Source organism: Heptranchias perlo, chromosome 23 (genome assembly GCF_035084215.1).
Source record: "Heptranchias perlo isolate sHepPer1 chromosome 23, sHepPer1.hap1, whole genome shotgun sequence".
NCBI classification, from domain to species: Eukaryota; Metazoa; Chordata; class Chondrichthyes; order Hexanchiformes; family Hexanchidae; genus Heptranchias; species Heptranchias perlo.
The window spans coordinates 45,237,523-45,251,658 of NC_090347.1; the positions used below are offsets into that span (position 1 = coordinate 45,237,523).

A 14,136-nucleotide genomic window follows, 5' to 3' on the forward strand; every position below is an offset into this window, starting at 1 on the left:
CTCACTATCCAGTGTCTTCAACTGGGAAGTGTACACATGCAGACAGGACTGACCTCAGCGGTGACGCCCCACACATGAAGAGTGGTCACTTGGTACTGGTCAGAAGCTGGCACTGTCAGAACCAAACCCCAACAAGTCAGCACCTTCAGAAGAGGAGACGAGGAAGTTGGAAAGAAAGAGATCCGTATTGGAGAAAGCTAAAAAAGGGAATGCGGGTGGTTTGTGCGTATATCTGGGGCACATCCTGCAACTGGGTTCTGGATCGTATAGTATTAGTGTGGTACCACATGAAAGACCACCACACTGCCCCTCACATACACCCCCATTAATCCAAGAGGTCTAAACACCAGCTACAAAAACTACCACCAAACCCAGAATAAAAATCCATTTAAAAAAAAAACTATTCTGTCCATTCTTGCCTCCCCATTCCTATCTCACTCTCTTTGCCCTTAAGTGTGTGGCCTTCTCTCTGATGGGAGGAGTGTGTTTGCTGCTCTTTCCTCAGTCGGTACTTCATGTTCTGCTGCACTCGTTTCTTTCTCCTTCCTCACCTACTCTGCACTTGTCTGACTAAATGGCTGGCTCCACATCCCTGGTTGTTATACTTCACTCATCGTTTATCTCCCATAATCATCCGCCCCAGACAAGGCACACTACTTCAGCAACACATTCATAGGGACAGCAGGAGGCCATTCAGCCCCTTGAGCCTGTTCCACCATTCAATTAGATCATGCCTGATCTGTTTCTTAACTCCATCTGCCCTCCTTGGTTCCGTAACCTTTGATACCTTTGCCTAACAAAACTCTATCAATCTCAGTTTTGAAATCTTCAATTGAACCCCAGCATCCACAACTTTTTTTTTGGGGGGGGGGGGTGGGGGGGGGAGGGAAGAAAAGTTCCAGATTTCCTCTACCCTTTGTGTGAAGAAGTGCTTCCTGACATCATCCCTGAACGGCCTAACTATAATTTTAAGGTTACGCTCCCTTGTTCTGGACTCCCCCACCAGAGGAAATAGTTTCTCTCTATCCACCCTATCAAATCCTTTAAACATCTTAAACCCTTCAATTAGATCATCCCATAATCTTCTATACTCAAGGGAATACAAGCCTAGACTGTGCAACCTGTCCTTATAATTTAACCCTTTTAGCCCTGGCAGCAAGTGCTCATCAGGAATAAATCCCTTGGTCCTCTCCCCATTCCCCGGGCCATGCACTGATGATAGAAAGCCCATCAGCTCTCATGCATCCAACATAATGATTTATGTGGCAATTCACATCAATTGACAAGGACCTCGGATTTATTATGTTATACAGTGTACATGGACTTTGGGAGGAGAGATTAAATGGGTGGGTAGAGTCCATGATAGGGTAGAGAGTACACGGGCTATGGGAGGAGATTAAATGGATGGGTAAAGTCCATGATAGGGTAGAGTGTACATGGGCTGTGAAAGGGGCAGGGTTGATGGGCAGAATGCCCGTACCCGATTCCATGCTTTATATTCTCAAACAGTTTTTTTATTCGTGAAGTTGGGTTAGGAATACAAGAAAGAATCCACAACACTTATGGTTATAAAACATTCAGGGACATTCAGGATGAATTCCTTTTGTAGGGGTACAGAGTATAAATGCATTTTTGGGTATGCATAAAATAGCCCATTTTGTACATATTATTTACTCTTGATGCATCTGTCATTCCATAAATAATCTGACACTTAAAATGCTAGACATGAATTGTAAAATTGTATTTCTCGCATCATCGCACCCTCATAGCAGGATCAGCACTTTCAATACAGCAAAACAATGGAAACAGAATTCTGGGGTAGATGGTCAGAGGTTAGCTGAACATATTCAGTTCTAGTCACGCGAAGGTAGTTAAGAGACAGAAAGTGAAGGATGTTTAAAATACAGGTTTATGTGTTAATGAGAGAGTTAGGTCCCAGAGGCTTGGGCCTCGATGGGAGAGTTAGGGTTCTGGAGGGATGGGGTTTGATGGGAGAGTTAGGTACCAGAGGCTTGGGCCTCGATGGGAGAGTTAGGGTACTAGAGGGATGGGCTGTGATGGGAGAGTTAGGGTACTAGAGGGATGGGCTGTGATGGGAGAGTTAGGGTGATAGAGGGATGGGCTGTGATGGGAGAGTTAGGGTACTAGAGGGATGGGCTGTGATGGGAGAGTTAGGGTACTAGAGGGATGGGCTGTGATGGGAGAGTTAGGGTACTAGAGGGATGGGCTGTGATGGGAGAGTTAGGGTACCAGAGGGATGGGATTTGATGGGAGTGTTGGGGTTTTGAACAGCCAAATCGCATTTTTTTGTCTTCACTTTTGCGTCTGTTCTCATCTGCCCACTTCAATCTTTTTTTCCTACTCAATTGCTCCAAAACTCCATCACCCTTTGGATGAAAAAGGTTCCCCGACTTCCCTCCCTACTCCCAACTGACTCATTTTAAGTTTGCGCCCCCTGGGATTTGAAACCTTTACCATCACGAACAACTTAGTCAATTCTATCATATTCTTGAAAGCTTCCAGCAAGTCACCTCGAAATCTCTTCCTTTCCAGAGATAACATGCCCAACCTAGAATCATGGAATGGTTACAGCATGGAAGGAGGCCATTCAACCCATCGAACCTGTGCCGGCTCTCTGCAAGAGCAATCCAGTTAGTCCCACTCCCACGCCCTTTCCCCACAGCCCAGCAATTTTTCTTCTTTCAAATATTTATCCAATTCTGTTTTGAAAGCCACGATTGAATCTGCCTAGACCACCCTTTCAGGCAGTGCATTCCAGGTCATAACCACTCGCTGTGTAAAAAAGTATTTCCTCATGTCGCCTTTGGTCCTTTTGCCAATTACCTTAAATCTATGCCCTCTGGTTCTCGACCCTTCCGCCAATGGGAACAGTTTCTCTCTATCTACTCTGTCTAGACCTCTCATGATTTTGAATACCTCTTAACCTTCTCTGCACTAAGGAGAACAACCCCAGCTTCTCCAGTCTATGCACATAACTGAAGTCCCTCATCCCTGGAACCATTCTAGTAAATCTTTTCTGCACCCTCTCTAAGGCCTTCACACCTTCCCTAAAGTGCGGAGCCCAAAATTGGACACAATACTCCTGCAGTGGCCGAACCAGTGTTTTATAAAGGTTCATCATAACTTCCTTGCTCTTGTACTCTGTGCCTCTATTTATAAAGCCCAGGATCCCGTATGCTTTTTTAACCACTTTCTCAACCTGCCCTGCCACCTTCAACGACCTTCACACATATACCCACAGGTCTCTTTGTTCCTGCACCCCCTTTAGAATTGTACCCTTTAGTTTATTTTGCCTCTCCTCGTTCTTCCTACCAAAACATATCGCTTTGCATTCTCTGCATTAAATTTCATCTGCCATCACTTTCCTCCTCACTGTTCACTACACTGCCAAGTATTATCTCATCTGCAAATTTTGAAATTGTGCCCTGTACACCCAAGTCCAAGTCATTAATATATATCAGAAAAGCAGTGATCCTAGTATCAACCCCTGGGGAACACCACAGTATACTTTCCTTCAGTCTGAAAAACAACCATTCATCATTACTCTCTGTTTCCTGTCACTTAGCCAATTTTGTATCCATGCTGCCACTGCCCCTTTTATTCCATGGGCTTCAACTTTGCTGACAAGCCTGTTATATGGCACTTTATCAAATACCTTTGGAAGTCCATATACACTACATCAACCACATTGCCTCATCCTAGCCCTCTCTGCTACCTCATCAAAAAACTCAATCAAGTTAGTTAAGTTGTTAAACATAATTTGCCTTTAACAAATCCATGCTGGCTTATCTTAATTAATCAACACTTGTCCAAGTGACTGTTAATTTTGTCCCAGATTACTGTTTCTAAAAGTTTCCCCACCACTGAGGTTAAACTGACTGGCCTGTAGTTGCTGGGTTTATCCTTACGTCCTTTTTTGAACAAAGATGTAACATTTGCAATTCTCCAGTCCTCTGGTACCATCCCTGTATCTAAGGATGATTAGAAGATTATGGCCAGTACCTCCGCAATTTCCACCCTTACTTCCCTCAGCAACCTAGGATGCATCCCATCCGGACCTGGTGACTTATCTAGTTTAAGTACAGCCAGCCTTTCTAGTACCTCCTCTTTATCAACTTTTAGCCCATTCAATATCTCAACTACCTCCTCTTTTACTGTGACTTGGCAGCATCTTCTTCCTTGATAAAGACAGACGCAAAGTACTCATTTTGTACCTCGGCCATGCCCTCTGCCTCCATGCGTAGGTCTCCTTTTTGGTCCCTAATTGGCCCCACCCCTCCTCTTACTACCCGTTTACTATTTATATGCCTATAGAAGACTTTTGGATTCCCTTTTATGTGGGCGCCAGTCTATTCTCATACTCTTTCTTTGCCCCTCTTATTTCTTTTTTCACTTCTCCTCTGTACTTTCTATATTCAGCCTAGTTCTCTCTTGTATTATCAACCTGTCATATGCCCCCTTTTTCTGCTTCATCTCTCTATCTCTTTCGTCATCTAGGGAGCTCTGGCTTTAGTTGCCCTACCTTTCCCCCTCGTGGGAATGTACCTAGACTGTACCTGACCAATCTCTTCTTTGCCCATTAATCGGTTACAGTCTTGGCTGCCAATCTTTGATTCCAATTTACCCAGGCCAGATCCGTTCTTAACCCACTGAAATTGGCCCTCCTCCAATTAAGTATTTTTACCCTAGATTGGTCCTTGTCCTTTTCCATGATATAATGATCACTGTTCCCTAAATGTTCCCCCACTGACACTTGCTCCACTTGACCCACCTCAATCCCCAGAACCAGATCCAGCAATGCCTCCTTCCTCATTGGGCTAGAAACGTACTGGTCAAGGAAGTTCTCCTGAATACACTTCAGAAATTCTTCCCCCTCTCTGCCCTTTACACTGTTACTATCCCAGTCTATATTAGGATAATTGAAGTCCCCCATTATCACTACTCTATGGCTCATGTGCCTTTTGAACCTTTCCTATTAAGTTAGAAATTAAATACATTTGCTTTCTTGCTGCATTGCAGGGGAAGAAGTGCCTCTCCTCAGCCAGTCCCATATGTACTATCAATACCCCACCGTAAGCAATTTTCCCCTACTTTTCAAGCGTGCATGATTTATTGTTAACTGCCTGTCCATGTGTCACATTAGTGGAAGTTGATTAATTGCATCTATTCAGCACAGATTTACACGCACTATAAAAATTCCTAAATGTACACAAATACACTGGGTACAGGTTTATCAGATTATAACTGTCTGAGTCAAGACACAGGAACATCATAAAAAGAGCCCAGCAGCACATACAGACCAGAAGGTCACATGTTCAATCCCAAGTCTGTGCCGAGCTGGCTGATCTCAGCTGGGGCGGGTCTAGGGCACTACAATAGGCCTCAGTGCTCCCTGAGTTAGAGTGGGGGGAGGGAAATTAAGAATCAGCCAGGATTCCTGCCCCTGACTACTGTCCAGAACTCCCCTGCTGGAACGTGTGCATTTGAGGATGTCTGGTGGGTACAGAGTCTGGCTTGACTGTGATGCCCTCCATGACTCAATAGCCTACCAACTCCCACCGTCTACGCTCACACACATGAAGAATGGGAACTTGGGTGAAGTACCAGAGGGTGCTCATCATCCATGGAACTGTACCCCAGCAACAGCCAGCACTTTTAGGAAGGGAGGGGAGATAATTATGAAATACCAATTCTGATGGTGGCAAAACAGGTTATTAAATTCTTACCCTGATGTATTATTCGTCCATTTCTGATACACCCACACCATCCGACACAGAGCTATGTACATATCAGAAATAGCCTGCATTTAAATAGCACCTTTCATGTCCTCAGCATGTCCCAAAGTGCTTCACAGTCAATGAATCATTTTTGAAGGGTTATGGCCCATTAGTTATAAGAAAAGACGAGAGACACTGGGGCTCTTTTCATCAGGATACAGGTTAAGAGCAGATCTGATAGAAGTGTTCAAAGTTACAAGGGGTTTTGATAAGGTAAATCGGAACGACTATTTTCACTGGTCAGTGAGTAGGTAACTAGAGGGCATCAATTAAGATCATCACCAGAAGAACCAAAGGAGAGGTGAAGAGAATTTTGTTTTAACGTAGAATGTAAAGGGATGGCTCTTTGAGAGAGATGTCACACAGACAGTGGGCTGAATGGTGAAAGGGAAGGGGATTGGGACTAAGGGGATAGCTCTTTCAGAGAGCCAGCACATGTGATGGGAGTGTAACCTTCTTCGGTGCTGAAAAATTGTATGATTTTGATTCAACCCAGACTGATGCAATGTAAGTCTCTTGCGTTTGCTGTCTATAAGTCTTACATAAAATCAGCTTACAACAGCTTCTAGTAGGTATGAGCCCCACAGGATAAAACTGTTCCCAACTAACTAAATCAACATTCTCAGTCAAGGAGGCCACATGATGCCTGGTGAGGTAAGTGGAAAATGATCACCTGAGAGTGTTTGACGGGACAGTGTAGAGGGAGCTTTACTCTGTATCTAAACCATGCTGTACCTGCCCTAGGAGTGTTTGATGCTGATACTGGGTGCCTGAAATGGAAAGTCTCCCATACCCCAGCACTAACATCCCTCATTTTGATAACAACATAAGAACATAAGAAATAGCAGCAGGAGTAGGCCATCCGGCCCCTCAAGCCTGGTCCGCTATTCATCAAGATCATGGCTGATTTTCTAGCTCAACGCCATTTTCCTGCACTATCCCCATATCCCTTGATGCCTTTAATATCTAGAAATCTATCGATCTCTGTTTTGAATGTACTTGATGGGCATAAAACCCACAGAACAGAACATATTTGAGAAGAACAGGCCTGTGCAGCTGCCAGTTCTCACCTCAGCTGGAAGCAGTGTGTACCAGTAGAACTGCTTCAACTGAGTGACCAGCTCATCCTGCGTGTGCACCACATAATCAACAAACTTGTGAGTCAGAGCGAACCAGTCAGAACCGCCGTCCACCACAATGCCTTCTGGGATCTGCCTGTCTCCGAGACGCCACATGTGGTTGTCACATTCGTGGAAGAGTCGGTCCAACCCCTGTTTCTTGATGAACCTGTAAATAACGGAGTACGAATGAATTAATAAAGAAAGAAAGACTTGCATTTATACAGTGCCTTTCATGACCTCAAGACATTAAAAGCACTTTACAGCCAATGAAGTACTTTTGAAGCGTAGTCACTGTTGTAATATAGGAAACGCTGCAGCCAATTTGCACACAGCAAGATCCCACAAACAGCAATGAGATAAATGACCAGGTAATCCGTTTTAGTGATGTTGGTAGAGGATTAAATATTGGCCAGGACACCGGGGAGAAATCGCCTGCTCTTCTTCGAATAATGTCATGGGATCTTTTACATCCACCTCAGCACTGCACTGAAGTGTCAGCCTAAATTATGTGCTCAAATCTTTTAATTGAGACTTGAACCTACAACCTTCTGACTCAGAGGCGAGAGTTTTAATGTTTATTTTACAGAAATATATCTGCTGTAGTAAACAGAAGCCTAAACAAATCACTGACAAAAGCTCCCTGACAGCTTCGCAGGTAAATGAACTGTACAATGGTCCCAGGCTTAAATCCTCACCCCTGTTCTTGGACTTCTGTGTCACTAAGATTGAGACTATACGTTCAGCTGTCTCTGCCATTTCCTTCCCTTCCCCTAGCCCATCAAGCCAAACTTCCCCTACGGTGTCCCCCTAGCCCTGAACTTGCATCTTTCTCTAATTTCTCTCCTATCTCCCCTCATGCCCTCTCTGAGCTCATCTTGACCATAAGATTTACCTTCTGCTCCCTCGACACTATTCCCACTACACTGCTGACCACCCAACTTCCCTTCCTGGCCCTCACATTAGCTGATGTTGTTAACGGTTCCCTCTCCTCAGGTACTGTCCCCCTTCCTTTCAAATCTGTTGTCATTACTCCCCTCCTGAAAAAACTCACCTGTGATCTCTCTGCCCTTGCAAACTACCACCCCATCTCCAACCTCCCTTTCCTCTCCAAAGTCCTTGAACATGATGTCGCCTCCCAAATCCGTGCCCCTCTTTCCTGCAAATCCATGTTTGAATCCCACCTATCAGGTTTCTTCCCCGTCACAGCACTGAAACGGCCCTTATCAAAGTCACAAATGACACTCATTTTACATCATTAAATAAATTTAAAACAGAAATAGACAGTTTCCTCGAAGTAAAGGGAATTAGGGGTTACGGGGAGCAGGCAGGAAATTGGACATGAATTTAGATTGGAGGTTAGGATCAGATCAGCCATGATCTTATTGAATGGCGGAGCAGGCTCGAGGGGCCAATTGGCCGACTCCAGCTCCTATTTCTTATGTTCTTATGTTCTTAATCTATGTGACTGTGACCGTGGTGAACTATCCGTCCTCATCCTTCTCCACCTGTCTACAGCCTGTCACACGGTTGACCACACCATCCTCCTCCAACACCTCTCCTCCGTTGTCCAGCTGGGTGGGACTGCGCTCGCCTGGTTCCATTCTTATCTATCCGGTCGTAGCCGGAGAATCACCTGCAATGGCTTCTCTTCCTGCTCCCACACCGTTACCTCTGAAGTCCCCCGAGGATCTATCCTTGGCCCCCTCCTATTTCTCATTTACATGCTGCCTCTCAGCACAACGTCAGATTCCACATGTACGCTGACGATACCCAGCTCTACCTCACCACCACCTCTCTCGACCCCTCCACTGTCTCATTTGTCACACTGCTTGTCCGACATTCAATACTGGATGAGCAAAAATTTCCTCCAACTAAACATTGGGCAGATCGAAGCCATTGTCTTTGCTCCCCGCCGCAAACTCCGTTCCCTAGCCACCGACCCCATCCCTCCCCTGGCCACTGCCTGAGGCCAAACCAGACCGTTCGCAGTCTTCGTATCCTATTTGACCCTGAGATGAGCTTCCGACCACATATCCTCTCCATCATCAAGATCACCTACTTCCACCTCTGTAACATCGCCTGTCTCCGCCCCTGCCTCAGCTCATCTGCTGCTGAAACCCTCACCCATGCCTTTGTTACCTCTAGAGTGGACTATTCTACTGGCCTCCTGGCCGGCCTCCCATCTTTGACCCTCCATAAACTTAAGCACATCCAAAACTCTGCTGCCCGTATCCTAACTCACACCAAGTCCCGTTCATCCATCACCCCTGTGCTCACTGACCTACTTTCGCTCTCGGTCCGGGAACACCTCAATTTTAAAATTCTCATCATTGTTTTCAAATCCCTCCATGGCCTCGCCCCTCCTCTCTATCTCTGTAACCTCCTCCAGCCCTACAACCCTCTGAGATCTCAGCGCTCCTCCAATTCTTGCCTCTTGTGCATCCCTGATTTTAATCACTCCACCATTGGCGGCCATGCCTTCAGCTGCCTCGGCCCTAAGCTCTGGAATTTTCTCCCTAAACCTCTCTGCCTCTCTCTCCTCCTTTAAGATGCTGCTTAAAACCTGCCTTTGACCAAGCTTTTGGTCACCTGTTCTAATACTTCCTTACGTGGCTCGGTGTCAAATTTTGTTTGATAATGCTCCCGTGAAGCACCTTGGGACGTTTTACTACGTTGAAAGTGCTATATAAATGCAAGTTGTTGTTCCTGGTTGTTATGCAGTGTGGAAAGGGCAGGATCTGGTCTGGCTGATCCCCACTGACACTCGCTGTCTGGACTAGTAAGTGATGAAAAGTTACTGAGTTCTCATGACACGTGGAAGTCAGGATGGGAAAATGCTATTCGGTCCACAGTAGCTTATCTCTTCCACCCTCATCTCTTCGAAGCCCACCCTTCTACTACCCGAATTCTCCCGATGAGGCCCACCCCTCCAGTACCCTAACTCTCCCATCACAGCCCACCCCTCTAGTACCCTAACCCTCCCATCAAAGCCAACTCTCTTTGCACCACAGCACCCAACAATATCTTGAACGATCCCAATGTCTTGGCGTCCATTACCATGCTGGGCCAATTATCCCATTTAACATATTTTAAATTTAGTTTTCACCAATTTAGCTCCTACTCTCCTAACTGATGTTGAAATAATGCTCTGGCTTTCCCTGATCTATACCACTCAATATATAAGATGCCTTAGGCATTTGTCCTCACTCTTACCTACCACCTTTTGCAGGCTCTACAGCATGTGTTTCTCTAATCTTTCATCATAACACATTCTCTGTACACTCGGGATCAGTGCTGCTCCTGTCTTCTCACACCGTCCAGTGTGACGGTTCTTTGTAGTGACCAGTACCAGAGTACCACTAAGTGAGATCTGACCAGTACATTCTGCTGTCTGATACTGACTGGATTTAGTATTTAACATCCTGATCAACCCTCATCTCCAGGCTCCCCTCTACCTCTAATATCCATTTTACTCTCTAACCTTCCCCGAGTGCCTCCCTTTTTATTCACTGTGGGTTTTTGTATATTAGTGTTTGATTCCCAATTTAATTGATCTTTTCTTTCAGTCTGGAGGTTCTTCACTTAGTTTACACTTGGGTCTATTTTTCTTCTGTTTATACTTATCCTCCATATTGAACACCATCAATTTAAAAGTGTTCCTCAACAAAACTGAACTTCTATCATTTTTAATACACCTCATCCATCTTCCTTCCTGCACATTGAGCAGGAGACACTGCTGTTTTCTAGCAGAGTCAACCAGACAAGTGGATAACATAATGGCCCACAACTTGCTGGGGAAATAACGGCGAGTTTAATGTGTGCGCCGTTATTAATGTATAAATAACCCAGCAATTTGTGGCAAGGAAGAGATACGCTGTGAGTTGAGAATCGCCACAAGTTGCTGGATGATTTGCACTGCTCTGCCATTAGCCTCGAGAAAACGGGGGCCCGCCATCAACTGCCCTGTGAGTTTCAAGAAATTGCTGCATTTGTGCTGTTAGAACGAATTAAACTCGCTGTAGAAAGTTAGAGCTGGTATTTCACAACATAACAACCCTTTCAATGTCGAGATTTATGTTCCTGCAATGCCACTTCACTTCTCCGGCCCAAAAAGGGAACAATTGAAACTGTGGAGTCTCATTCCTGCAGGTAGTAAATTGTTGCTAGAGGTTTTTAAAAATATTAAATTTTTATTTTTTTCTTATTTTTCCTTTCAGACTCTTTTTTCCCTCTCTTAATCCAATCTTTCTTTCCCTCTCTATTTCTCTTTCTGTGCCTAATTCGACTCTAATTCACCCTATTTCCTTCTCCGTCATTTATTTCTCAACCCTTAAATTTCATTAGTTAAGGAGATACACTGTTGGTCTCATCGTTCACTAAGGTCCCAGGATGCCCCATTATCAGCTCGCATTTTCCAGCAAACGTTTTTCGAGTTGAAGGTGAGGGAAAAAGTCTAACTAACGGAGCACGCAGTGAGACACCCCATTCCAGAAAATTCTGAACCAATGTACTCGGAGTGAACACTGCTCATCAGGGCAGCTTTAAGAAAGCTCCCCAGTCAGTGACTGCATGCAAGTCAAGGCTGGAGGGGTTCGTTATCTGAAAGGTCCTGCCAGCCATCCAAGAGGGCAACGTGTGGCGATAAACAGTCCCTAGGAGAATAAACAGGCTGGGAACTGAGAACAGTGCCGATGAAACCGGAACACAAGGAAGATCCTGTGCAGATTCATTATAGATCGGTTTTGAAATCAGAGGCACCATATCGCTTTCATCTTTGAAATCTGACAGCACCAAAGAGATTAATCTGTGTCTTGCTTTCATCTGTTTCTGGGGTAAACTCGCAGAATAATTTGTGATTTTTTTTTTGCCTAGTTTCCATCCCCCTCCTGATGTCACAGACTCTTGCTGGGGTACAGTTCCACTAATGTCAGTCACCTTCTGGTACCTCATCATATGGCTGTCACTCGTGTGAACCGAGGCAGCGAGTGCAGGCAGGCTAATTGACAATGGGGGCATCACCGCCTAGCTCGACCCAACATCCATGTACAAACACTTTATAGCAGGTAGCTATCAATGGCTTGATTTCCTTTCACTAGCACAAGGTGCATATATCAACTGTAGCACCCCTACTGCTCTTACAGTTGAAATCAGCTACCTCAGATCAAGCCATCAATCGACCTCTGGAAACTTATGTAGTTGGTAAACCCATTGAAACCAAATATAATATTCCTGTTGCGCATGTGGACAGAATTGGGCTCGGGTGTGATGGCCTTTACAGTCAAATAGCCTGCTGAGATTCACTGTCCAGACACACTTGTGAACATCAGCTACTTAGGAAAGGGCCTGTCGGCATTGCTGAGAGGAAGGGAGGAAACGCAGAAAAACAACACTTTTGAGAGGATTCTCCTTGTCTTCCTCCCAGTGGAGCAATCCGGTCAAACAATCCCATTTCATCCCAACTGCTGCTGCTTTACCCAGTGTTACAAAGCAGCGCGCATTCACACAGTGGCATAGACAGTAATAAATTAATCCTAACGATTTCCAGCACATCTCCTGCTCCAGTTACCAAACGTGCAATGGCAAACATCAGTCAGCTCTGCTGCCCCTGGGGTGTTGGGAACGCTCCACAGAGACACCGCTGCTCTGAAACAAACAGCACCAGACAGCTCCCAGTTTTCATTGTGATAACGAGAAGCATTTTCAGCCCACTGTGTCAACTCTCAGCTTTTCAGAATGAGTTGCACAAAGTGGCTAGGTCTTAAAAAAAGACTCTTTCGAGGGGGCTGGTTATTGAATTTGAAAGGGAAGGACCATCTAATTTCTGCTTGATGCATTTCTCTCCTCTTCCTCTCCCCTCCCAATTTTCTTCTCTAACCTTCCTTTCCTGAAGACAGTTACTTGTGTTTCATTATTTGTTCTTGGGATGTGACTGCAACATTTATTGCCCTGAGGGCATTAAGGGTCAACCACATAGTATGGGACTGGAGTCACATGTACGCCAGGCCAGGTAAGGACGGCAGGTTCCCTTCCCTGAAGGACATTAGTGAACCAGTTGGACTTTTACAACAAAATAAAAGCACCAGTTTTATTGAATTCAATTTCACAACTTGCCATGACAGGATCTGAACTCACCCTTGCGTTACTAGTCCAGTAGCATAATCACTCAGCTGGTTGTACAGTTCTACAAACAGCAGTACACCCAAATTAAACATTCAAGACAAGGGTCAGCAGACTCTTCAATCATGGGGGCCAAACCCAATCTTGTTCTCACCCCATTTCACAGTGTGTCAATGATTGCGATCAAGATTGCTATCTTGATTGGTTTGTCCCCTCACTAACCCAGGTATGCGGAAGCCAGTTATATTGCCCCCACCACTGTGGCCCAGTGGCTGAGTGAGTAAATGCATTGCCTGATGTGGCATGGTGCACAGGAAAGTTTACTCCATCCCCTGGTCTGTGCTGTTAGGACACTGTCCTATTACTCGGTTTCGAGAACTAACTCACTTACCCAATTCATCTCATTTAGAGCAGGACTTAAAGTTGCTATATTCCATTAATGCTTTGACCTGCTAAACAAGGCAACCCCACAATGCCAATGCTTTCAAACTGATTCTCAGGACCTCACTCTCGGGCCCTCACTTTCTGATCCCGGGCCCTCCAGCTCCCCCATCCCGGGCCCTCCAGCTCCCCCATCCCGGGCCCTCCAGCTCCCCCATCCCGGGCCCTCCAGCTCTCCCATCCCGGGCCCTCCAGCTCCCCCATCCCGGGCCCTCCAGCTCCCCCATCCCGGGCCCTCCAGCTCCCCCATCCCGGGCCCTCCAGCTCCCCCATCCCGGGCCCTCCAGCTCTCCCATCCCGGGCCCTCCAGCTCTCCCATCCCGGGCCCTCCAGCTCCCCCATCCCGGGCCCTCCAGCTCCCCCATCCCGGGCCCTCCAGCTCCCCCATCCCGGGCCCTCCAGCTCCCCCATCCCGGGCCCTCCAGCTCCCCCATCCCGGGCCCTCCAGCTCCCCCATCCCGGGCCCTCCAGCTCCCCCATCCCGGGCCCTCCAGCTCCCCCATCCCGGGCCCTCCAGCTCCCCCATCCCGGGCCCTCCAGCTCCCCCATCCCGGGCCCTCCAGCTCCCCCATCCCGGGCCCTCCAGCTCCCCATCTCGGACCAGCATTGTATTTGTTCATTTGATTGCTGCTCCACAGTGATACGCATTTAGTGCCAGG

At 46.3% G+C, this 14,136-nt stretch overlaps 1 protein-coding gene across 1 annotated transcript in view; it reads right to left on the bottom strand.

The window, feature by feature from the left end:
- The window catches only part of xylt2 (xylosyltransferase II), a 252,246-nt gene that overhangs the window by 70,382 nt on the left and 167,728 nt on the right, over positions 1 to 14,136 (bottom strand). The window contains exon 6 of the mRNA XM_068004414.1: positions 6,869 to 7,085. Within this exon, the coding sequence (XP_067860515.1) occupies positions 6,869 to 7,085 (217 nt within the window). The remainder of the gene's footprint in view (positions 1 to 6,868; positions 7,086 to 14,136) is intronic.